Here is a 25,772-nt window from a genome sequence, read left to right on the forward strand (position 1 = left end):
TAAACTGCCTTGACTTGCTTGGCAAATAAGGCAGTAAATGAAATATAATAAAAGACAAATGATTTTCAAAGCACTTAGAAAGATAAAATACTATTAAGTTGTTATACATTAACTGATCCTTGATGTTACTGTTATGAATCCTTATTAATTTTATGTAAGCCGTAGTGATTCCTTGCTGATAATTGTGGGGTATAAGAAACAGTATGATATGGGATGGGACTTTGTGTGACTAACCCCCTCTTCTACTAAGGTGCGCTATGCTTTTAGCGCACAGTAAATATGAGCGTGCTATAATCACGCGCTAAACGCCAACGCGTGCATGTTATCCTATGGACACGTTAGCAGTTAGCACACGCGATGATTTAACGCAACCTAAACGTGCGCTAAAATGCTTAGCACACCTTTGTAAAAGAGGGTCTAAGTGCTTTGAAAATGAGCCTGCAATTCCTTGAAATAGAATGATTCTCTTTTGGTTAAACACAGCAATTATTTTTTAACAATAAGGATTTCCAAGTGCTAATTATATATAGGGATGACACTGGGCACTGTGTTATAAATGATGGCCCATCAACCACTGAATAAAAAATATATAACTTGACAAAAGGCAAAAATAATCCCAGCTGCATCATTCTTACGGGAACTCAATCAACGTTCAGTCTCCTGCTTCCTTCAGCTTAATAAATCTGTGTTTCTCCCTCAACTAATAAAGCAGACTATAAGGAGAAAATTCAGAAATATAAGAGGTGTTCAAGCTACAAGACAATCCCAAGAGAGACTGGCGTCGATGCCTCTGAGTCACTCTAGAAGAGGGGAAAAAGAGGAACAGGAAAAAGACTATTAAGTGAGAGCTCGTGCTTTCAACCCTGGGGCACCAAGTTACAGAACTGCAACGTTGAAGTACTTTGCAAATGCTGCCAAGGTAACTACTTTCTGTGCTAAGCAACGGTTATTGAAGTAGCTTTGAGAGTTTATTTATCTGCTAAACTTTTAATGACTGTGTAATCACTACTTATTACTCTTGCCATTTGCAAGGTACAGTTCAGCAGTTTCTGCTTCCTCTGGCAGCATTTACGTCTGAAGAGACTACAACCAAGCAGTGTTATATTTCCCAGGGTCAAAGGACTGGTTAGGACCACCACTGCAGGCTACCAGGAAATAAACACTGTCCAGGAATAAAAAGATACTTTAAGAAATGCAGTCTTGTAAATGATATATACGATTTTCTATAAACACGTATGATTTATTAATATTCTCATATCACTGAACCAGTCCTACAGTCTTCCTTCGATGTCATGACAGCTTTCCTAAATTGTTACATGCATCATGCAACTGTAATTGGAAGTGACCCTTAAGCCATTCAGTTATTTGTAAAGGAAAAGGCTCTGAGCATAATTTTATTCTAGGCACCTGGATAAATACTGGGAATTCAGAGGTACTGTTGCTAAGCAACACACAAGCTTTTCTTGGCACGAACTCTGTTACATAATACCCAGAAAGTAGACATAAGAATGAATAAAATCAGTTTCACTGACTTTGGAACCATAGAAACAGGATCCCTTAACGTTTCACCCAACGGATTTTAATGCTCTTCAAAAGGACCACACCGTTCATCTACATTTTGAATATATTGACCTGAAATGCTGCAATTTGGAAAATATTATGGCAGTTTGCAAAAACTCATAAGAAAGATAAGGCAGATTATTCCATGTTTCCTTGGGATCTGCAACTGTTGATGGTCTCCATTACTTCCTCTGAGTGGCTTCTCCATCCATTCACCACTCCTTCCATAAGGAATATTTTACGGTGTTGTTCCTAAGTCTACATCCGTAGAGAGATCTGCAGAGGCAATACATGCAAATCTCTCTTATGAATATTCATAGTGGATATCCTGAAAACCTGGAGCCCTCAGGCAGGTTTTAGGAACCACTGATCTAAACAATACTAAGATTAACAGCAGACTTACGAGTTTTTATCGTTTAATGAAGATGTTTCAAAACTATTTTAATTGACCTTTTACAATATAGATGTTGCAATTATGCTAGATTTAAGGGGTTAAGGCAGTGGTTCTCAACCCTGTCCTGGGGACCCCCCCAGCCAGTCGGGTTTTCAAGATATCCTTAATGAATATGCATGAGAGAGATTTGCATACCTGTCACTTCCATTATATGCAAATCTCTCTCATATATATTCATTAGGGATATCTTGAAAACTCGACTGGCTGGGGGGTCCCCAGGACAGATTTGAGAACCACTGGGTTAAGGGATTAGGACTTGTATATTGCCTTTTAGTAGTTATACAAAACAGTACTTCAAGCATTTTCCCTATATGTTTCCGGTGGGCTTACAATCTATCTAATGTACCTGGGGAGTGGAGGATTAAGTGACTTGCCCAGGGTCATAGGGAATAGTGTGGGGTTTTGAACCCACAATCTCAGGGTGCTGAGGCTGTAGCTCTAACACTACGCCACACTCTCCTAAGGTTCATAGATATCTACTGTTATGTAATTTGTATCTTTTATTTATAATTTTGTGTTTTGGGAGATATATTTTTATTTTACTTTCTGAATTTTAAATTTTGTACTCCACCTAGAACAGGGATCTCAAAGTCCCTCCTTGAGGGCCGCAATCCAGTCGGGTTTTCAGGATTTCCCCAATGAATATGCATTGAAAGCAGTGCATGCACAAAGATCTCATGCATATTCATTGAGGAAATCCTGAAAACCCGACTGGATTGTGGCCCTCAAGAAGGGACTTTGAGACCCCTGACCTAGAACTTATTAGTAAAGGGAAATATATATTTTGATATTAATTGCTGCTATTCAGATCATTCTTTTGCCTGCCCTCTCTCATCCCCTAACCAGGTCCATTTAGGAATTGATATAGCCTTTCATTTCACCATATATATTTTTCAAACTCTGTGGATAGGTCAATTATGAGCTTGCCAACTGCTGGTAAACATTTCATTGGATTTAAAACTGGTGCATTCCACTTATTACCTTCCACTGTCACAAAAGTATGGTTATATAAAAGAGAAACCAACAGAATCCAACAATCATTCTTTAAACAAGAAATTCAGAATCTTTTTATTATTATTATTATTATTAATGTGCAACAATCTTCCTATAATCCAGGAGCAAATATTTTGGACAGTTGAACTTTGCTTTTTGAAATAAAGGCAGATTGCTACTTTTATTTGGGCTTTTTGATATAGCATTCTCCTCCTGCTACTTTGAGTCTCTAATGGAGAAAAAAAGGGCCACAGTTAAGGTATAATGGGCCCTAAAAAAACTCCACCATCACACTCAAAATCTTCTTAGAAATCTTCACAAACTCAGTCCGTACAAATGCATTCATTCAAAAACTACCACTACAGTTGGCAACCAATTCTTAAAAAGAGATAGACAAATCGGCATAGTTCATTATTTTCAAACCAAGATTTATCTGTGCTGCCGGAGCTTAGCTTTAAATATTTTCAGCATGCCCGTTGGCTCCGGCTGCACCGACTCCTGTCTCAACAGGGAATCCCCGTTTCACTGGTCAAAGCTGCATCAGGGGACCTCACAACCAAAAAAGCTCAGCGCTGCCATACACTATGTTGCATCCAAATGTCAAACTCTAATTTGAAGAAATGGCTCTGGCAGCCACAGATGTTCTAGCAGGAAATATCTATTGTTGTAAGCCCCGCTTCTATTATTTCCAGCGGCCAATCAGAAATCCCATACTGCTACGAAAGAGATTTTCATAGCTGATATTCATTCAATATCCTTCCGAGAGGTAAAAAAATGCTGTTCCTGAGAAAATTAAAGAGCCATGGGATAGGAGGTAAAGTTCAGTTGTGGATTAGGAATTGGTTATTGGATAGAAAATGGAGGGTACGGTTAAATAGCCATTTTTCTCAATGGAAGAGGGTACATGGTGGAGTGCCACAGGGATCTGTTCTGGGACCAGTGCTATTTAACTTATTTATAAATGATCTGGAAATTGAAACGAGTGAGGTGATTAAATTTGCAGATGACATTAAACTGTTCAAAGTTGTTAAAATGCATGCAGATGGTGAAAATTTTGCGGCAGACCATAGGAAATTGGAAGACTGGGTGTCCAAATGGCAGATCAAATTTAATGTGGATATGTACAAAGTGATGTTCATTGGGAAGAATAACCCAAATCATAGATACCAGATGCTAGGGTCCACCTTGGGAGTTACCGCCTAAGAAAAAGATCTGGGCGTCACTGACATTGGGAAAGGAAGGAAGGGAGGCATGATATAAGAACATAAGAACTGCTGCTGTTGGGTCAGTCAATGGTCCATCGTGCCCAGCAGTCCGCTCCCAAGGCAGCCCTTAGGTCAAAGACCAGCCCTAACTGAGACTAGCCTTACCTACGTATGTTCTGGTTCAGCAGGAACTTGTCTAACTTTGTCTTGAATCCCTGGAGGGTGTTTTCCCCTATAACAGCCTCCGAAAGAGTGTTCCAGTTTTCCACCACTCTCTGGGTGAAGAAGAACTTCCTTACATTTGTACGGAATCTATCCCCTTTTAACTTTAGAGAGTGCCCTCTCGTTCTCCCTAACTTGGAGAGGGTGAACAACCTGTCTTTATCTACTAAGTCTATTCCCTTCAGTATCTTGAATGTTTCGATCATGTCCCCTCTCAATCTCCTCTGTTCGAGGGAGAAGAGGCCCAGTTTCTCTAATCTCTCACTGTATGGCAACTCCTCCAGCCCCTTAACCATTTTAATCGCTCTTCTCTGGACCCTTTCGAGTAGTACCGTGTCTTTCTTCATGTACGGCGACCAGTGCTGGACGCAATATTCCAAGTGAGGGCGTACCATGGCCCGGTACAGCAGCATGATAACCTTCTCTGATCTGTTTGTGATCCCCTTCTTAATTATTCCTAGCATTCTGTTTGCCCTTTTTGCTGCCGCCGCACATTGTTTGGACGGCTTCATTGACTTGCATATCATAGTGAACTATAATATGCAACAGTATTAAAGGAAAGAGGAGGAGGGAAGGAGGCTATAGATGGGTCTGGCAGGTCCCACTAGAGGAAGAACCACCGCAAGTCTCAGTATAATTGTCTGTTTTTAATTGGGATTTAAATCTCTGTAAGGCTGACTTAGATAGGAAGGAAGCACATTCCTTCAGTTCAGCTGAATCTATTCCTGACATCTTATAATTGTGTAAACTGTTCTTCCAAAATAACAAATCTATAATTCCCCATTTCCTTTAAGAACTTCTTAACTGTGAATCTGGATTGACCCTGTACATGATATCTTCCCGCAATTATGTAACCTTTACTTAATAAGTTAATGTAACTGTAATTCCCCATATCATTATATACACCTCTTAGCTTATAAATCACCTTGAACTTGTACTGGAAAAGCGCAATAGAAAAATTCAGATTAGATTAGATCAGATCAGATACGATAAAACCTTTTGCGGTGGCCAAAAAACAAACAAACAATATGCTAGGAATTATTTAAAAAGACCAGGAATGTTATAATGCTTCTGTATCACTCCATGGTGTTACCTCAACTTAAGCACTGCGTTCAATTCTGGTTGCCTTATCTCAAGAAAGATATAGTAGAACTAGAAAAGGTTCAAAAAAGAGCAACCAAGAGGGCCTGGGATAGGCAAGTGGGATCTCTCAGAGAGAGAAAGAGGTAATGGTTACTGCGGATGGGCAGACTAGATGGGCCATTTGGCCTTTATCTGCCGTCATGTTTCTATGTTTCTATGATAAAGGGGATGGAACTCCTCTTGTAGTAGGAAAGACTAAAAAAGTTAAGGCTCTTCAACTTGGAAGAGAGATGGATAAGGGGAGACATGACTGAAGTATACAAAATCCTGACTGGTGTAAAATACCCAAGTGGATCGATTTTTTTACTCCGTCAAAAATTACGACAACGGGACGCTCAAACTTCCAGAGAAATAAATTTTAAAATCAACAAGAGGTAATATTTTTTTCACTCAGAGAATAGTTAAGCTCTGGAACATGTTGCCAAAGGTTGTGGTAAGTAAGAGCTGTTAACGTAGCTGGTTTTAAGAAAGGTTTGGACAAGTTCTTGGGGGAAAAGTCCATAGTCTGTTATTGAGAAAGACATGGGGGAAGCCGCTGCTTGCCCTGGATCGGTAGCATGGAATGTTGCTACTCTTTGGGATTCTAGAATCTTGTTACTCTTTGGGGTTCCGGAATCTTGCTATTCTTTAGGATTCTGAATGGAATGTTGCTACTCTTTGGGGGTTCCTGAATATTTTGTTACTCTTTGGGATTCCGGAATCTTGTTATTCTTTAGGATTCGGAATGGAATGTTGCTATTCCTTGGGTTTTGGCCTGGTAGTAGGGACCTGGATTGGCCACTGTGAGAACGGCTACTGGGCTTGATGGACCATTGGTCTGACCCAGTAAGGCTATTCTTATGTTCTTAGTTCCAGTAACAACAAACAAACTATGGTCTACTTTTAGGAAGGTGCACTAGCGTTTTTAGCACACACACAAGATTAGCACACGCTAGCCGAAAAACTACCATCTGTTTAAAAGGAGGCGGTAGTGGCTAATGCGCTAAAACCGCTAGCGCAAAGGAGCCCTATATGTTCTAATCATATATGAGGTTATATAGATTTGTTTGTTGTGTGGTTTATTTTTAATGCCATACACTACTTCGGATAACCTAATTAGTTGGAGAGGCAGTCTACAATAATAATAATAATGTATTAAAAAAAAAAAAAGTACCAAATAGGTCATTTAAAACTGCTCCCAGAGTTTAAAATATTTCCGATTATATAACTGAGCTATTTATTTCCTCTTACTAACAGACCAAAAGTCCTTTGCTAGTTGCTAATGCAAGCGGAACTGAGCTATTTAAACAGGAGTGCTGAGGCTCAGGTGGTAGGAAGGTGGTTATATGGATAGATGAATAAAAGAACACAGAAACTCAACACTCTACCAAATGAAAATCTGGCATTTTATTCCTAGCAAAGTTAATTAGGAGACTGGAACATTTCACAAACCAAAGACCGGAACTGAAAATGTTTACCTTGGAAAGGAAACACCTAAGAGGTGACTGGTTTATTGTTTATAAAGGCTTGATCAGGATGTGAATCAGATAGTATATTTAGCTCTGTCCATGTGCAAAAGACCCAAAGGATAGTTTAAATCTAGAAAAAAAATTTTTAATTTGATATTAAGGAAGATCTATAGCATGCAATAAAGAATGGTGTGTTAGCAGCATCACCGGATATGACTAAAACAGGATAATTTCACAAACATAAGAAATTAATAGTACAGCAATATAGGATTAGCTGAAGTAAAAGCAAGAAGAAGTATAAACCAAATGGACAAGTCTCATTTTGCAGAAGAACTACTGGCACTTTTTATAAAGCCACGGTAGCAATTCCTGCAGCAAATTCACCAAATCATATTAAATGCCTATGGGCTTCATTGCATTTGCCACACTGGCCAATCATCACCATGACTTTGTAAAAGGAGCCCTTTGTGAACTCCTTGGGTTAGCCAGACCTGGATGTGCTTCTGAAGCTACTCAATGTGCAGAGCCACTAGCATCTTTTAAGGAAAATATACCATGAATTGTCTGCAGCAGTTGAGATGGCTCAAATATTTGATGCAAGCGAGGTAAGTTGACATTACATAGTGTATCAAGTATGCCGATCACTGAGAAGGAAAATAAGATTTTGTGATTCATCTTTCAGAGTTTCACAGGGAAAAAGGCATATTTAAGGGAGTGAGTGGTACAAGGCAGGATTTCCTTAGGGACACTGCCTCTGAGGCTGAAAACGAGTCTACGTTAAGTCATGGAATAGCTTAGGTAGCTTGCTGAGTCAGGAGGGCAAAGGTCAGAAAGAGAGAAGGAAGTCAAAAAGCCTTATAGCAGGACAAAACAAGGAGGCTCTGAGAACAGAAAATTCTTCTCCCCATGCCTCCATCACAGAAGTGTAAGCCGCATGAGCTCTTCTAATGTAGGCCATTTATCTTGGATCCTCCCTCCCCCACACCTGCTGAAAAGTTTAACTTAAGATTTTAGGGCTACGTTAGGCCAGTTTTGAATACTGAAGGACAGAATTTAACTCTGGGACTCCAGGCCAGAAAGTTGCTGTTTATGCTGTCTTGTTTTTGAGATCCAGAGCATGCTGTGGACCTCCAAGTGCAGACCACAGAGAGAATTCCTGAGAACAAAGACTAACTTTTTGCTTGTTTATTTCTCCTCACCTGTGACAGGAACAGGCTACCTCTTCCCTACAGTCATGTGGCAAAATTAGGATGCCCCATGAAATATTCAGTTCTTTCTTAAGAAATATTCACATAGCGATGTCAAATCTTTTTTTTTTTTAATCTCTGGAAAAGAAAGTGATGTAATTGCAGGTAAACAACAAAAATTTTCCTTCATTTACTCAAGAAACTAAAAATATCCAGAAAAATGTCTATTCTAACTGAGGAATAAATTAGGACACCCCCACATATCCTCCCACTTAAAGTGGATCAAATGACACACAGTTGTATCACATCAGGTGCACATGATTAGAACATCGTTACTCAGCATTCTGAAGGAGGTTTGCCCTACTTAAACCTCAGACATTTAGTTTGGTGTGTTCTTGCTGCGGTAAGAGTGAACACTATGGCAAGATCAAAAGAGCTGCTGAGGCCTTCAGAAAAGAGATTGTAGCAGCTTAAGTCTGGTAAGGGATTTAAAAAGATCTCAAAAGAACTTGACATTAGCCATTCCACGGTCCAGAAAATAGTGTACAAGTGAGCTGGTCATCAGGGGAGAGGACTGGGTTTGGTTTGAGAAGGTCAATAAGGATAAGAAACAGGATTATGTAGAAGAATCTCCCTAAAATGTACAGTGTTAAGGAAGCTGTCTTGTCATTATTACTCTTGCATGGCTTATTTAGGATGCCCATTTAACATACTCCTAGGTCTCCTATACTTGCCCCTTTCCTTTCAACACCAGTACTCTTTCTCCTCCCTGCCCCAATGGCAGCCCAGTATAGGAGACTACGCATGCTACACTGGAGTAAAAAGTGGGACAGGTTTTCTTCCGCTGGCAGGACATTGAGGTCACAACATGGTCACCCAAATTTCAAATCTCGGTGTATATTCGAGTCAACCTTTTTTCCCTCCCCCCCCCCTTTTAAGGGGAAAATTGTTACCTTGGTTTATATTCGGATCGGTTTATATTTGAGTATATACGGTAACTGCTCCCTTGGCAATTTTTTCCAGTGGCCATATATTAATGCTAATATTAACACAGCCAAAAAGTCAATAAAGAAAATAAAAAAGCTCTTTTTGACAGCTGCACTAAAAAGGGGATTAGCGCGGCGAAAAGTCCTATGTAAGGACATGCTAAGTCTCTTAGCGCTGCTTAGTAAAAGAGTTCTGTGTTCTGGCCACTTCTCTCCACATCAATTATGTGCTTCTGATGCAAGGTCTAAGTTCCTGGTGGGTTCAAGGTGAAGACTGTTTTATTTTCCCTTCCTCTCTCTCCTCTTGTCCTATTTGTGTGTTATCCTTTTATTTCCCTTTTCTGGAACTGTATATAGATTTTCTGTTACCAGTGATCAGGTTCTGGTAAAGTTTCAACAGGGTAATTTTCAAGACAATAGGGAAATTTCACACAAATAATCAAAGTCGTTATTCCTAAGGAGAATGGAAAAACAGGACCACTGTATAAAAACTACTCAGAAGTGATCAAAAATACTTACAAAAAACATAAACCCTCAGTAAAACAGCTACATTCTTAAGCTGGAGGAGTAAAATGAAATATCATATCAAGCTCCATGGAAGAGCAGCATGAAAATATATTTCATTTCACTGCCATCTACAGTGAAGTGGACAAATAGTCTAATGATTAGAGCAGCAGGATGAAAACCAGGGAATCCCATCTCAAATCCAACTATGGCTCCTTATAATCCTTGGCCAGTCACCTAATCCAAATACAAACCTAGACCTTAAGCTCCCTGGGGACAAATAAATCACCTGCTTTACCTGAATATAACTCATTAGCTATTATTAAGAAGGATTTGGGGGAAATCTACTGCTTATTCCTAGGATAAGCAGCATAAAATTTGTTTTTCTCCTTGAGATCTTGCCAGGTACTTGTGACCTGGGTTGGCCACTGTTAGAAACAGAAAACTGGATTTGATGAACCTTCGGTCTGTCCCAGTAGGGCAACTCTAATGTTCTTATGACCTACACTTCTCCCTCCATATTCGCTTTGATAGGGGATTAACTGAACCGTAAATACAGAAAAACCGCGAATAACTTTTTCATATGTTATTCGCTTTTTTCTATTATAAACCATCGTGAATAGGGTGAAACCGCAAATAACATGGTGGGAGACCTGGCCTGTTCCCGAAGGAGAGTCAACACCCGGTGAAGAAAGTGCTGGGAATCAGCGATTTTCTCTGTAAGCTGACGTAATTTGGGGGGAGGAGCCAGCAAGCTAAAAACCACGATTATTGAAACCGCGAATACAGAGGGAGAAGTGTATATTTATTTATTTTAAATATTTATATACTGCCTATAACTAGGAAGTTTACAAATAAATAACCATGGATATCATAGGTCACAAATACAAACACAACACACATCCAAAAAAAATCTCTGCAGTGCCAAAATCAATCCAGCATTATACAGTCTCCAGTCTTTTTATTACCTCATTCTTCCCATTTTCCTCTCCTATTTTCCTTTTTTTTTATATTGTAAATTTATTATCACATTCATTTTGTATCTAGTATTGTTTCTTCTATTAAGAACATAAAAATAGCCTTACTGGGTCATACCAATGGTCCATCAAGCCCAGTAGCACGTTCTCATGGTCGCCAATCCAGGTTACTAGTACCTGGCCAAAACCCAAAGAGTAGCAACATTCCATTCAGAATCCTAAAGAATAGCAAGACTCCGGAATCCCAAAGAGTAACAAAAAATTCTGGAACCCCAAAGATTAGTAACATTCCATACTACCGATCCAGGGCAAGCAGAGGCTTCCCCCATGTCTTAATAACAGACTATGGACTTTTCCTCCAGGAATCTGTCCAAACCTTTCTTAAAATCAGCTACACTATCCACTTTTAACACAACTTCAGGCAATGCGTTCCAGAGCTTAACTATTCTCAGAGTGAAAAAATATTTGTCCCCTAGTCTTTGCAATTTTTGACGGTGTGAAAAATCGATTCACTTGTACCCGTTCTACTCCACTCAGTCTCTGTTTTTATTACCCTTTTAATTATATTTTTAATTTTATTGTAAACTGCTTAGACTTCAAGATAGGCGGTATATTAAATAGAAATAAACTTGAAACTTTAAATCCAGCATACCATAATACAGTCTCCAAATTTATTCCCTTCAGTAACCAGCCTAGAGATTGTAAAGGTTACAGCACCAAGCTATAATGCACAGGAACTATGCATCTAGGCAGCAGGATGGGAGGGGCCACAGCAATATTCTGCTTCACACAGCGTCACCAACTACTGTGTTTCCCTGAAAATAAGACCTATGTAGTTATAACAACCCCGGAAGACTAACCCGAATGTCCCCGGATTCGCCAGCAGCAGCGCTTCCCCCTGCCCCCGCCGCGCAGCCAAGGCCCCTCTGACTCTCCCATCTTTCTATCTCTCCCTCCCATCTGAACCTCACTGACCATCCTCACTCCTAACAGCAGTGTCGGCAGAACTCAGGCTGCTTCGCTATCTTCTCCCGCTGGTGATTCCCTCTGCCACATCACTGTTGATGTCATCAGCAACACGGCACAAGGAAGACTCTGGCGGGAGAAGGCAGAGAAGCAGCCTGTGTAGAGTGCTATTGACGCTGCTGTTAGGAGGGAGATATGTCGGTCTCTGCGGTGGGAAGGTCGGCGGGGAGAGATGAAAAGATGATAGGGTCAGCGGGGGTTTGGCTGCGTGGGGGGGTTGGGAGGGAGCGAAAGATAGAAAGATGCTTGCTCAAGGGTTCTGCTGCATAGGAGGAAGGGAGGGATAGAAGCTGTGCAAAGGTTCTACTGAATGAGGGATGGGAGGGAGGGAAAGAAAGATGCTGCAGAGGGAAGGCACAAGGGGATGGGTGAGAGGGGGAGGAAAGATGTTGCACATGTGAGGGAGAGAAAGGAAAGAGAAAGAATTGGGGTGAAGGAGAGGAAGGGAGAGCTGATCATTGGACATGAAAATAATAAGACCTACCCTGAAAATAAGCCCTAGTGTGTTCTTTGGACCCAAAATTAATATAAGACACTGCCTTATTTTCAGACAGTAGAGCTTAGGGGCAGGGCAAATGACTGGTTTGTTTGACTCCTCCAACCAAAAAGATGTTCTATTGCCTCTGACTATACATATGTACAACAGATCTAAGGGAGTACAATCCTGCTCCAAAGTAATGCAATCCCAAACCAATTAGCTAAAGGACAATAAATGCTGCCATTTTACTGTACAAACTTACAAATGCTGAAGGCAGGAAAAGGACTCCGAGTTCATAGGAACGGATCATCAACTGGGTTCCATTCTTTTCCAGAGATCCCCAAGCAGCTTTAGAAAGATTAGCACTAGAAAGAGATGAGAGTGCCATGAGGCACGAACATTATTTCTCAGCAAATATTAGCATAATGTACTGAAAAGGCTAAAATCATCTTTTTTTTTTCTAAGCAAAATAGAGCAATTTTCTGCTCAGAGATGAACACTGAAGGCCAGTTCTTTATTTTCAGCAAACATTGCGTACCAAATTTAAGGGATCTTTTTATAATACATATAAAAATAAGCTGTTCATGCAAGAGCTGCCTCTTTCACCAACTATAGTCATTATGCACATGAGCATATAAGAATGGCAGCCTATTTTATAAAGGGAACATACATGCATCAGTGTTATTAAAAACCGACCTCTAGAAAGCTGAAACACTAAGCATGAGTGGCTTCCCTTTTTTCGTGTACTTATGCTCCACCCTCTGGAGTGCCATGGACACACCTCAGGCAACCATTCCTTAGCCTCCTGCTAGATTTTAGGAGGCCGGCTCGACGTAATCTTTGATTGGACCATCACCTTTTAGAATGGATCATAATGGTATATAAGTATGTAAGGATCCTTCCAGGATCTTCACTAGCCAGTATAATCCTGCAGTCAGGATCATATCAAATTAGAGAAGAGATGTACACCATTTGGTTAAAGCACCCCTTCTTTTCTGGTATGGATGCAATGGTACCGCCTGCCCTTCATAAATCAGAGACCCCCTACATCATGCATACAAACTGAATTGATTTTTAGACCGGGAAATAGAGAGGTAAAAAAGGTAGCCCAGTATGGATGGAAATGGACAGGTGACAGGTTCCAAAGAATGCAGGAAGAAAGTTTCACCCATTTGAAGCAGTAACAGTGCTGAATGGAAGATTTTCTAGATGCTTTAATGACCGCAGCTGAGAGGGAGTTTTCTTGGTGAAAGAAATCACACTGTTTGTGATAACGAACAGGAACTGGGGTGAAGGAAGGATCCCTCGTTCTGCATCAGTAGTGCTGGGAATGGTCTCAGCCTTCCTGATGTCTCACCACCATTTAAAACTGAACAGAGGCCCAGATGCACTAAACTCTCCGATTGTCTAATGATCGTCGCTAAACCAGTTTGTACTGGTTTAGTGCCAACCCAATATACACAATGGCTCACCATGTGGTTTTCTGGGTGTTTGTACATTCTTCAACTACCATGCAAATGACCTCGAGAGGGTGCAGAGACGAGCAACAAAGCTAATGAAAAGTATGGAGAACCTGGACTACGAGGAACGACTTAGGAGACTGGGATTGTTCTCCCTTGAGAAGAGGAGACTGCGAGGGGATCTAATCAAGACTTTCAAAATACTGAAAGGATTCGACAAAATGGAGCAGGGAAAGCAGTTATTTACAATGTCCAGTGTGACACGGACAAGAGGACATAGAATGTAGCTGAGGGGGGACAGGTCCAAGACGAATATCAGGAAGTTCTGTTTCACACAGCGAGTGGTGGACACCTGGAATGCTCTCCCAGAGGAAGTAATTGCAGAATCCACTGTTCTAGGATTTAAGGGTAAACTAGATGAACATCTCCTTAAGAGTGGCATAGAGTGATATGGGTAAGGGTAAATTAGATGCACATCTCTCTTGAGAAGCATACAGTAATATGGGGGACTAAAACTATGCCAGGGTACACCTGGTGGGGCCTCCGCGTGTGCGGATCACCAGACTTGATGGACCCAGGGTCTGATTCGGAGATGGCAATTCTTATGTTCATCAGTATTAAAATGAGCCCTCTGATCGATGCCCATAACATCACTAGGGCAAGCCTTAAATCTAGTGACGGCTGCTAAGGGCCCAAGGTTACCGACAAGTCTGCCATATTTTTTCTTTTTTAATGGGCACAGATGTGTGTGTGTTACACAAATATAATATCGAAAAAAAAAAAATCACAATGCACCCCCCTCCACCCCCAAATAAAGAGGCAGGAGAGATGCCTACTCCCTCGGCCATCCAGACCCCTCCACACTCCTGATTACCCCCTCACACTCCCAACAACCCCCCCTCTCCCCATGAGGATCACGTCACCTGAACCCCCCCTCCCGACCTTCCCCCTGTGAAGATCGCAACCACCTGACACCATCACCCTCATGAGGATCATGGCCTCCCGGAAACCCCCCCCTCCCCCAAGAAGATCCATGGCATGAGAGATGTCCATTCCCTCCTGCCTCTGCCACTCGGCTCCCCCACCCCACTCTTGTACCTTATTTGGAAGTAGAGAGCAGGAGGGATGCCCCAAATGGCAGATCTTCCCCTTCCCAGTGTATCCTGGGATGCTTAAATTAACTGAATCTCAAATGACTAAATACTCAAATTTCATCATGTGATCAGAAAAAAATGCTTTCCACAGACTTTCAAATGTTTTTTCAAAATTTTAGTTTTCTTGATAAATTTCTTGAAACAAAATAAAATAGTTTTTAACGTCCAGCATCTAATATCTAACAAGGCACTTCTGTTCACCGGAGATTAAATCAAATCAAATGACTTGCCACCCTCTCCTCCTTCTCTGTAATTATGGATAACACTGCACATCTTCCCTCATCCTCCAAACTCACTACCTGCTCCTCTGATCCAATTCCTACTCACCTACTCAGCACTCTCTCACCTGCTGTCATTCCTCCTATTTGTCACATCCTTAACCTATCGCTCTCCATTGCAACTGTCCCTGATGTCTTCAAGCATGCCACTGTTACACCCCTCCTCAAAAAACCCTCACTGGAGCCCACATGCCCCTCCAGCTATCGCCCCATCTCCTTTCTCCCCTTCTTGTCCAAGTTACTTACCTGGACTTCCTCTCCTCCCAAGCTATTCTGAATCTGCTTCAGTCAGGCTTTTGCCCACCTCACTTCAGAGAAACTGCCCTTACCAAGTTTCCAAGAACCTGTTCCTAGCCAGATCCAAAGACCTCCAACTCCATCCTCATCCTTCTCGATCTATCTGTCGCCTTTGATACTGTTGATTACCATTTACTCCTTGATACGCTGTCCTTGTTGGGATTCCAGGGCTCTGTTCTCTCCTGGTTTTCTTCCTATCTCTCCCATCGCACCTTCAGTGTATGCAACGGTGGTTCCTCCTCCACAGCCTTCCCTCCATCGATTGGTGTACCTCAAGGCTCTGTCCTGGGATCACTCCTTTTTTCAATCTACACTTGCTCACTTGGAGTACTACTTATCTCCTCCCATGGCTTCCAGTATCACCTCTATGCTGACGACTCCCAGATCTACCTCTCAGCACTAGATATGTCTACTCAAACCCAGACCAGAGTCTGTCTAACACTGCTGCCTGGATGTGTCACCATCTAAAATTAAATATGGCTAAAATGGAGCTGCGCATCTTCCCACCTAAACCCACCTCCCCGCTTCCCCTGTTCTCTGTGGACAATACGCTCATACTCCCTGTCTTGTCTGCTCTCAATCTCGGGGTAATCTTTGACTTTTCTCTCTTCTTCACTGCCCAGATACAACACCACATTATAACCTCCTGCTTCTTCCTTTATAATATTACCAGAATCCGACCCTTCCTATCTGAGCACATTACCAAAACCCTTGTCCGTGCCCTCATCACCTCACGCTTAAGAATAGTGCAACTTGCTATTCTCGGGCCTTCCACTTAGACATCTCGCTCCCCTCTAATCTGTCCAGAATTCAGCTGCAAGACTCGTATTCCATGAGAATTGCTATATTCACCTTACCCCTAATCTAATCTAAGGCTTGGCTTTATATACCGAGACATCAGTCCAAGAAAGTTACTTCATCTGCTTCCAAATACAATTCAAACTCCACTTACTGACCTACAAAAATAAACTCACTCGACTGTCCCTCACTTTCTCTCTTTACTTATTTCTCCCTATGTTCTCCCCCTCCCCTCCTGTCTGTGCCCTTCTCTTCCTCTGTCAACTCCAAACTCCGTCCCTTCTATCTTGCTGCACTGTATGCTTGGATCAAACTGTTTGAATCCCTAAGGAAGGCTTCCATTTCTGGCAGGGTTCAAGGCCCAGTTAAAATCCCACCTCTTCGAGACTGCTTTCAACTCCTAACTCCTCTCACTTTGGGTTCTGCATCCTTACCCTAAACACCATGTCTGTCCAAGTTAAGTCGTAAGCTCTGCTGAGCAGGGACCGTCTATTAAATATCAATATGTACAGCACTGCGTATGCCTTTCAGTGCAATATAAATGATAAATAGTAGTAATAATCACTCCTATGAAATTATTTGGAATTTTAATGCAGAATGTCAGAAATGTATAAATATTTCTTTATTTTGTAGTTTCTGATCCCAATGTCCTTTGATGATCCAATTGATGCAGATCTTTAGAGGCTTTTTTTTTTTTAATTGTACAATAGAAGCAGCTCAGAACAAAAGCAGAGAGAAACAGTGCTTGCTTGAAAAGTGCAGGGAAGCAAAAGGTTGCCTTTATCCAAACAAAACAGATAAAAATAACTAATTGAATAAAATGAAATAAAATCCAGGACTAGTATCCCAAAATAGACTGAGCAGATGTTTGTAAAAACCTGACTAATATAAAAAACCAAATATTGTATTATTTAATCGGAATTATAGGAGCCTGATGTGAATGAACACAGCCTCTGTCTTCCTCTTCCTTCTGTATTTGATCGGGGGGATCTATGCATTAGCTTTATGCAGTACAGCAAGTTTCAAATAAAACTATTAAACTAGTTTTTAAACAAACATATCTAAAATTCACTTATCTTAAATGACAAGATTCACAGAGGGTCATTTTCAATAGGATGTCAAGTCCGACTCAACGTCTCCCGCAAGATGTCCAAAAATTGGGGTGGAAAACGTCCATTTTTGAAATCACTAAGCATCCAAATTTTTTTCCCGGAAGTGACCTATTTAGAGGTCTTGGCCCTTAGAATGTTTTAATTGTTTTGGCCATTTTTTAATACAAAAACGTCCAAATCAAGCCCATTTGAATGTGGGAGGGACCAGTGTCTTAATGGACTGGCCACGCAGACATGCCAACAGGGCTGTGAGGCACCTTAAGGAGCACTGCTGTGAACTTCACATAAAGGATGCCAGGTACATATTTCACCAGAACCTCCTTTTAGCGTATGGTGAGCCATCCTAAACTCCCCCAAAACCTGCTATACCCACCTGTCTACCACCCCAATGGCCTTTATGTCTGCAGGTGTCACCTATATGGCAGTACAGTAGTACTTTCCACTATAAATGTAGTAAGTAGGGTGGGATATGGGCCTGGATCCCCCCTCTCTATGGGTCACTACACTGCCCACCAGGCTATTCTAGACACCTGCTTGCAGCTCTACTAGGACAAGTCATACAAGGAGGTGTGTTCTGTTTCATTCACATCTTTGAGGGATGGGGGGGGGGGGGGGAGCCATGCTTTCATCCTTCTAGTGATTATCTGGTCAGCCTAAGTACTTTTTTGGCACTTAAGACACTTTGAAAACAGGTCTAATTCTGAATGTCCAAATGACACCCTGGACATCTTGAAAAAGTTTTGATTATCATAGCAAGACATCCGAGTGCTAAGCTTGTCCAATTCCTGCCCCTTCAACATTTAGACGTCCTGGAGGGTGAATGCCCCGCATGACATCTAAAAACTTAGTTTCATAAATCTGCACTTGGATGTTTTGGCAATTAAAATGTCCCAAGTGCCAGTTTATGTGGTTTTCTTAATGTCTATTATTTTTTAAAAATGAGCCCCACGGTGTTCATCACCCAATATTAAAACCATCTTATAGCATTCAACACAGCACTGTGTTCCCAGCAAAAGGGTCTGCATTTGGGAGCCCAGGATTTGAAGGGACATCTACCCCAGCATGGTCAACCTATCACTGTGATTAGACAGGCTTATAAACGGGCTTCTTTCATCAGGAATGGTAATTATAATACGGATCTAGAGAAGAAAACACTAGAATTACTTGTGTGTTACCTTATATGATGGATACTTTTCATATTGCTCAAGTAAAATGAACCAAAATCAACAAATTATCTCCATTACAGTTTTATCAGGAACCACTAGTGGCTTACCAGAGGAGGACTATAACAGTGGATTTTTAAATGCTTCTGTTACTCACTTTCAAGCATCATCTACACATTGGGCTAGATTCAAAAAGGTGCACAAGAATTGAGCACCATGCCAGTATTCTACAAATGGCAAAGTTGGGTAAGAAAGCCATTATGGAATAGTAGCATATGTTGCTATTTGAACAACAAACTTTAGGGGCAAGCATTTATTGCTAGTGAAAATGTTCACTCCTAAATACTGTTGTGCAAGTAACTGACAGTATTATATAAACTTAGCACGTGCTTACTGCCGCTTAAAATCTGCAGCCACAGGGTGTGCTCTGGCATCATGCGCTAATTCTGAGCTCAGCGCAAGTCAATCGCATGCAAAAAATGCACTTTTAGCACTGGGGTGTATTTTGGGGCAGAGAGTAAGTATGCCTTGCGCTAGTTAGCATATGGACAATGGCATGCGCTGATTAGCTCGGGATTAGAGTGTGGCGGGGAGAGTGTGGCACAGTTGTGAAAGCTGCAGCCTCAGCACCCTGAGGTTGTGGGTTCAAACCCATACTGATCCTTGTGACCTTGGGCAAGAACAGAAGTGCCTTGTTAGATATTAGATGCTGGACGTTAAAAACTATTTTATTTTGTTTCAAGAAATTTATCAAGAAAACTAAAATTTTGAAAAAAACATTTGAAAGTCTGTGGAAAGCATTTTTTTCTGATCACATGATGAAATTTGAGTATTTAGTCATTTGAGATTCAGTTAATTTAAGCATCCCAGGATACACTGGGAAGGGGAAGATCTGCCATTTGGGGCATCCCTCCTGCTCTCTACTTCCAAATAAGGTACAAGAGTGGGGTGGGGGAGCCGAGTGGCAGAGGCAGGAGGGAATGGACATCTCTCATGCCATGGATCTTCTTGGGGGAGGGGGGGGTTTCCGGGAGGCCATGATCCTCATGGGGGTGATGGTGTCAGGTGGTTGCGATCTTCACAGGAGGAAGGTCGGGAGGGGGGGTTCAGGTGACGTGATCCTCATGGGGAGAGGGGGGGTTGTTGGGAGTGTGAGGGGGTAATCAGGAGTGTGGAGGGGTCTGGATGGCCGAGGGAGTAGGCATCTCTCCTGCCTCTTTATTTGGGGGTGGAGGGGGGTGCATTGTGATTTTTTTTTTCCGATATTATATTTGTGTAACACACACACATCTGTGCCCATTAAAAAAGAAAAAATATGGCAGACTTGTCGGTAACCTTGGGCCCTTAGCAGCCGTCACTAGATTTAAGGCATGCCCTAGTGATGTTATGGGCATCGATCAGAGGGCTCATTTTAATACTGATGAACATAAGAATTGCCATCTCCGAATCAGACCCTGGGTCCATCAAGTCTGGTGATCCGCACATGCGGAGGCCCCACCAGGTGTACCCTGGCATAGTTTTAGTCCCCCATATTACTGTATGCTTCTCAAGAGAGATGTGCATCTAATTTACCCTTACCCATATCACTCTATGCCACTCTTAAGGAGATGTTCATCTAGTTTACCCTTAAATCCTAGAACAGTGGATTCTGCAATTACTTCCTCTGGGAGAGCATTCCAGGTGTCCACCACTCGCTGTGTGAAACAGAACTTCCTGATATTCGTCTTGGACCTGTCCCCCCTCAGCTACATTCTATGTCCTCTTGTCCGTGTCACACTGGACATTGTAAATAACTGCTTTCCCTGCTCCATTTTGTAATTGTTCCACGTATATTAGATAGATTGTGAGCCCACTGGGACAGGCAGGGAAAAATGCTGAGTACCTGAACAAATTCATGTAAACCATTCTGAGCTCCCTTGGGAGAACAGTATAGAAAACTGAATGAATATTGTGAAGTTTCAGCCTCTGATAATCAGAGCTGGTATTGTGACATCATAATGCCTCATTTCACCAATGACTGAGAGACAACCTCATCAGTGATGTCACAATGGCTTGATTGCCCTATACTTGGCTCACTTTTACTATATTTTGATTTATAGAGTGGCACAGTGGTTAAAGCTACAGCCTCAGCACCCTGAAGTTGTGGGTTCAAACCCATGCTGCTCCTTGTGACCCTGGGCAAGTCAATTAATTCACCCCCCCCCCCCATTGCCCCAGGTACATTAGATAGATTGCAAGTCCACCAGGACAGACAGGGAAAAATTAGTAGACCTTTCTGAGCTCCCTTGGGAGAATAGTATAGAAAATTGAATGAATAAATAAATAAAGATCAGTACAGGAGCCCTTATCACCTAACAAAATAAGGGGTGGTAAGGCTCACATGCTAAAGGCCATGTGCTAATTTTGAAATTAGCACATGACCATTAATGGGAACAACCAAATTGTGGGCACTTTAGAGCCGTTCTAAAAAGTGGCCTCAGGAAACAGAAAACCCTCCACTGCCCCCCCCCCCACCCAAACGATAATGTCCATCCTACATTAACCAGTGGCTCTCTGGTGTTAGTTTTAGCACATAAGGAAAATAAAATTTGCTGAACCTCTTTTACCAATAGGAAGGAAATCTACACTAATTCTTTTTTTTTTCATCAGCCACTATTATGCTCGTGCTATATCTGCAAATTAATTTGCTGGTTTACTTCTCTCTAACTTGGCTCTTTGTATTATTGCTCTGTTTTCCTTGCACTGCACCTCAGCTCCTCTTTCTTCAGTGGTTATCTATTTAATTTAATAGTTGTTTTTCTGCACTCCACAGACTTTCCCCATTTCAAATTGATTAGTTCAAAGGCAAGTGACGATGAAAAAATAAACCCTCTTCACTAAATTCTCTGTCAATCTATTTTTCAGCAGCTTTATATTATGATCCAGCAATTTCCTCCTGCTCCTTTGGGCTTCCAGCTCCATCAGAACCTGGGCTAGGGTCTGGTGCTATCATGTACAACTATCCTAAGAACATAAGAACATAAGCAGTGCCTCTGCCGGGTCAGACCACAGGTCCATCCTGCCCAGCAGTCCGCTCCCGCGGCGGCCCAAACAGGTCAAGACCTGTCTGAATCATCAGAAGGGGCTCCCTTGCCACCTTGGTTTCCCATTTAAGTCCTGCCTTCCTATCGAAGTCCTAGCCCTCCGGTCTTGCACATGCACGACCTGGTTGGTTTATACTCATTACCTGGGTAACTTCCTATACTTGTGTTACATCCCAGCTCCTCCCTCAGTATCCCACGATCCCTTTATCCCTCAGGAATCCATCCAATCCCTGTTTGAATCCTTGTACCGTACTCTGCCTGATCACTTCCTCCGGTAACGCATTCCAAGTGTCCACGACCCTTTGTGTGAAAAAAAACTTCCTTGCATTTGTTTTGAACCTGTCTCCCTTCAGTTTCTCCGAATGCCCCCTCGTACTTGTTGCCCCCTTCAGTCTGAAGAATCTGTCCCTATCCACCCTCTCTATGCCCCTCATGATCTTGAAGGTCTCTATCATATCTCCCCTGAGCCTCCTTTTCTCCAGAGAGAAGAGCCCCAGCCTATCCAACCTCTCGGCGTATGGGCAGTGTTCCAGCCCTCTTACCTTTTTCGTTGCTCTCCTTTGGACTCTCTCAAGTACCGCCATGTCCTTCTTGAGGTGCGGCGACCAATACTGAACGCAGTATTCTAGATGTGGACGCACCATCGCTCGATACAATGGCATGATGACTTCCCGTGATCTGGTTACTATGCCCTTCTTTATGATTCCCAGCATCCTGTTGGCTTTTTTCGAGGCTGCTGCGCACTGTGCAGATGGCTTCAGTGATGCATCCACCAGCACACCCAAGTCTCTCTCGAGTCTGCTGTCTCCCAACAATACCCCCCCCCCCCCAATTTGTAGTTGAACAACGGGTTCTTTTTCCCTATATGCATGACCTTGCATTTGTCCACGTTGAAGCGCATTTGCCATTTGTTTGCCCAGTCTTCCAGCTTGTCCAGGTCCCTTTGCATGTCCTCACACTCCTCCCTGGTCCTAACTCTGCCGCACAGTTTGGTATCGTCTGCGAATTTTATAACCTCACATTTTGCCTCCTTTTCCAGGTCATTGATGAATATGTTAAAGAGTAAAGGCCCCAGCACCGATCCCTGTGGCACACCGCTCGTGACTCCCCGCCAGTCAGAATATTGACCCTTTACTCCAACCCTCTGCAGTCTACCCGACAACCAGTGCTTGATCCATCTGTGCACATCCCCTCCCACCCCGTGGTTCCACAGCTTCTTAAGCAGCCTTTCATGTGGCACCTTGTCGAAAGCCTTTTGAAAGTCGAGGTAAATGATGTCTATGAGCTCCCCATTGTCCACCCGACTGCTTATTCCCTCAAAGAAGTACAGAAGGTTCGTTAGGCACGACCTTCCCTTACAGAATCCATGCTGGCTTGTTCTCAGTAGGCCATTCCTCTCGATGTGCTCGCAAATGTCGTCCTTGATCATAGATCTTCCCTATAATTGAAGTCAGGCTCACCGGCCTGTAGTTCCCGGGGTCACCCCTCGATCCCTTCTTGAAGATGGGTGTGACATTTGCCAATTTCCAGTCCTCTGGTACCTCACCAGTTTTCAAGGATAGGTTGCAAACATGTTGGATTGTGCCCGCTATTTCCTGTCTTAGTTCTTTCAAAACCCTTGGGTGGATCCCGTCCGGGCCTGGTGATTTGCCACATTTTAACCTGTCTATCTGTTTGAGGACATCCTCCCTACTTACCTCTATGTGCTCTAATTTTTCAGCCTGTTCCCCACTCATGAGCTCCTCTGAGTCTGGTATATTAGATGTGTCTTCGCTCGTGAAGACCGACGAGAAGAACGTGTTCAACCTCTCAGCTACCTCTTTTTCCTCCTTAATCACTCCCTTCCTGTCCCCATCGTCCAACGGCCCTACCTCCTCTCTCGCTGGTCGTTTCCCCTTAACGTAACTGAAGAATGCCTTGAAGTTTTTCGCCTCCCTGGCCAGCCCCTCTTCGTACTTCCCCTTTGCTTGTCTAACCTCCCGGTGGCATTCCTTTTGGCATTTCCTATGCGCCTGATGATTTTCCTCTGTTGGGTCCTTTTTCCATCTCCGGAAAGAAACTTTTTTGTCCTTTATCGCCCTCTTTACTTCTATTGACATCCAAACCGGGTCCTTTGATCGCTTGTTCTTGCAGCCTTTCCTGAAATTGGGGACGTACATTCTCTGTGCTTCCTGCAGGGTGTCCCTGAATAGGGTCCAGGCGCTTCCCACAGTCTCCATCCTAAAGATTTTTCTGAGCTTCCTCCCCACCATTTCCCTCATAGCAACATAGTTCCCTTTCTTGAAGTTCAGCGCAGTTGTTGCGGTCCTCCTAACTATGGGTGTCCCTCTTTCTAATGTGAATCTGATCGTGTTGTGGTCACTGTTGCCTAGTGGTCCTCCCACTTCTACCCCTCTTGCCGGCCCCCCTAATCCGTTTAGGATGAGGCCAAGAGTAGTACCCCCTCGCGTCGGTTCTTTGACTAGTTGCTCCATGAAGCAGTCCTTCACAGTTTCTACAAATCCTGTCTCCCTAGTGCAGTTGGAGTGACCCGTACTCCAGTCAATCCCTGGGTAGTTGAAGTCCCCCATCACTGTTACACTTCCAGTCCTGCACTCCTGTCTCAATTCTGCTTCCAAGTCGTGTCCGACTCCCTCTGGCGTACCAGGTGGTCGATAGTACAGCCCCAGTTTTATGCCCTCACCCTTGACCCACAGCGATTCTAGCCCCTCTGCCTTCGTTGCCATATCCATCCCGACCGAGTGGATAGAGTCCTTTATATATAGTGCTATGCCTCCCCCCTTTTTGTGGGTCCTGTCCCTCCTATAGAGCTTGTACCCCGGCAGCGCTACATCCCATTGATTTTCCTCTGTCCACCAGGTTTCTACAATTCCAATTATATCCTATTTCATTATTATCTCCTCCTAGTTTGGCTTAATCCTCTCATTACAGTGACAGTTCTTGGCCAAAGCCATGTAACCAGCTCCTTTGAGAAGCACAGCTACTTACTTCTGATGTTCTTCATAGACAGCAGAGCAAACCAATATCACACAGGGCGATTTCACAGCACAGCACCATATATGAGAATATGCCCTAACACTGGCTGGAAAAATCTAGTTGAGTTCAGAAAAGTGTCACAAAGTTCATTTGGTCCAATTTGCAAAACATGCTGGCTACCGTCAGCTGGACCTTCTTCTGTGAAACAACAATGTGCCACATTTAAAGATAAGTTTCTTACTATTTGCCTTATTGGACCACTTTTTGTAATGTTTTGATTTTGAGTTCAGAAGAAGTTTTTTTTTTACCCTGTGATGTTACCTACTCCAGGATTTTGAGATTTAAGACATTTCCCCATAGAGATTCTGAGGCTTTTCCCCTCTTAATTAAATAATTTGTAGTAATTTATGGTACTTGTGGATATTGGTACTGACATTTTTGTGTACAGCAATTTTCTGGGTTTTGCTGTTCCTGTTTTATTGTGACTGCAAACCTGATTCAAATCCCAATAACAGCAGTTCCTTTTGATCTTTGGAAAGTCACTTTTAAAGATAAGTTTCTTACTATTTGCCTTATTGGACCACTTCTTTTGAGTTCAGGAGGTTTTTTACCCTGTGATGTAAAATCCTTACTGTATCTGAATGCAACTTACCCTGAGATATACAGGCAGTCCCCGGGTTAAGAACGTCCAACTTACGTTGGACTCATATTTATGAATTGGGGCCATGCTTTTCCCTTCCGTGTCCCAACTCACCCCTCTCCATCCTTCCCTCCCTCTATTTTAAGCAGAAATCTCTACAATGCCAACTTTGCTCAATTCTTTTTTGTCTCACCATGGTTCTATACAGAGGCATAATGACTTCAGGCTTACGGGTTTCGTCAGCCGTAAGCCTGAAGTCATTATGCCTCAGTATAGATCCATGGTGAGACCCCACCTGGAATACTGTGTACAATTCTGGAGGCCGCATTACCGTAAGGATGTGCTGAGGCTGGAATCAGTCCAGAGAATGACCACCCGGATGGTCTCGGGGCTGAAGGATCTCCCGTACGAAGAACGGTTAGATAAGTTACAGCTATACTCGCTCGAGGAACGCAGGGAGAGGGGAGACATGATCGAGACGTTCAAGTATCTCACGGGCCGCATCGATGCAGAGGAGGATATCTTCTTTTTCAAGGGTCCCACGGCAACAAGAGGGCATCCGTGGAAAATCAGAGGCGGGAAGCTGCGTGGTGACACCAGGAAATTCTTTTTCACCGAAAGGGTGGTT

At 42.7% G+C, this 25,772-nt stretch overlaps 1 protein-coding gene across 2 annotated transcripts in view; it reads right to left on the reverse strand.

Annotated features, from left to right (window-relative positions):
- TDP1 (tyrosyl-DNA phosphodiesterase 1) overlaps window positions 1-25,772 on the reverse strand; it is a 172,985-nt gene that overhangs the window by 55,303 nt on the left and 91,910 nt on the right. For both annotated transcript variants that reach the window (XM_033952485.1, XM_033952484.1), the window contains one exon: window positions 12,446-12,548. In XM_033952485.1, the coding sequence (XP_033808376.1) occupies window positions 12,446-12,548 (103 nt within the window). The remainder of the gene's footprint in view (window positions 1-12,445; window positions 12,549-25,772) is intronic.

This window comes from Geotrypetes seraphini, chromosome 7 (assembly GCF_902459505.1).
Source record: "Geotrypetes seraphini chromosome 7, aGeoSer1.1, whole genome shotgun sequence".
NCBI lineage: Eukaryota > Metazoa > Chordata > Amphibia > Gymnophiona > Dermophiidae > Geotrypetes > Geotrypetes seraphini.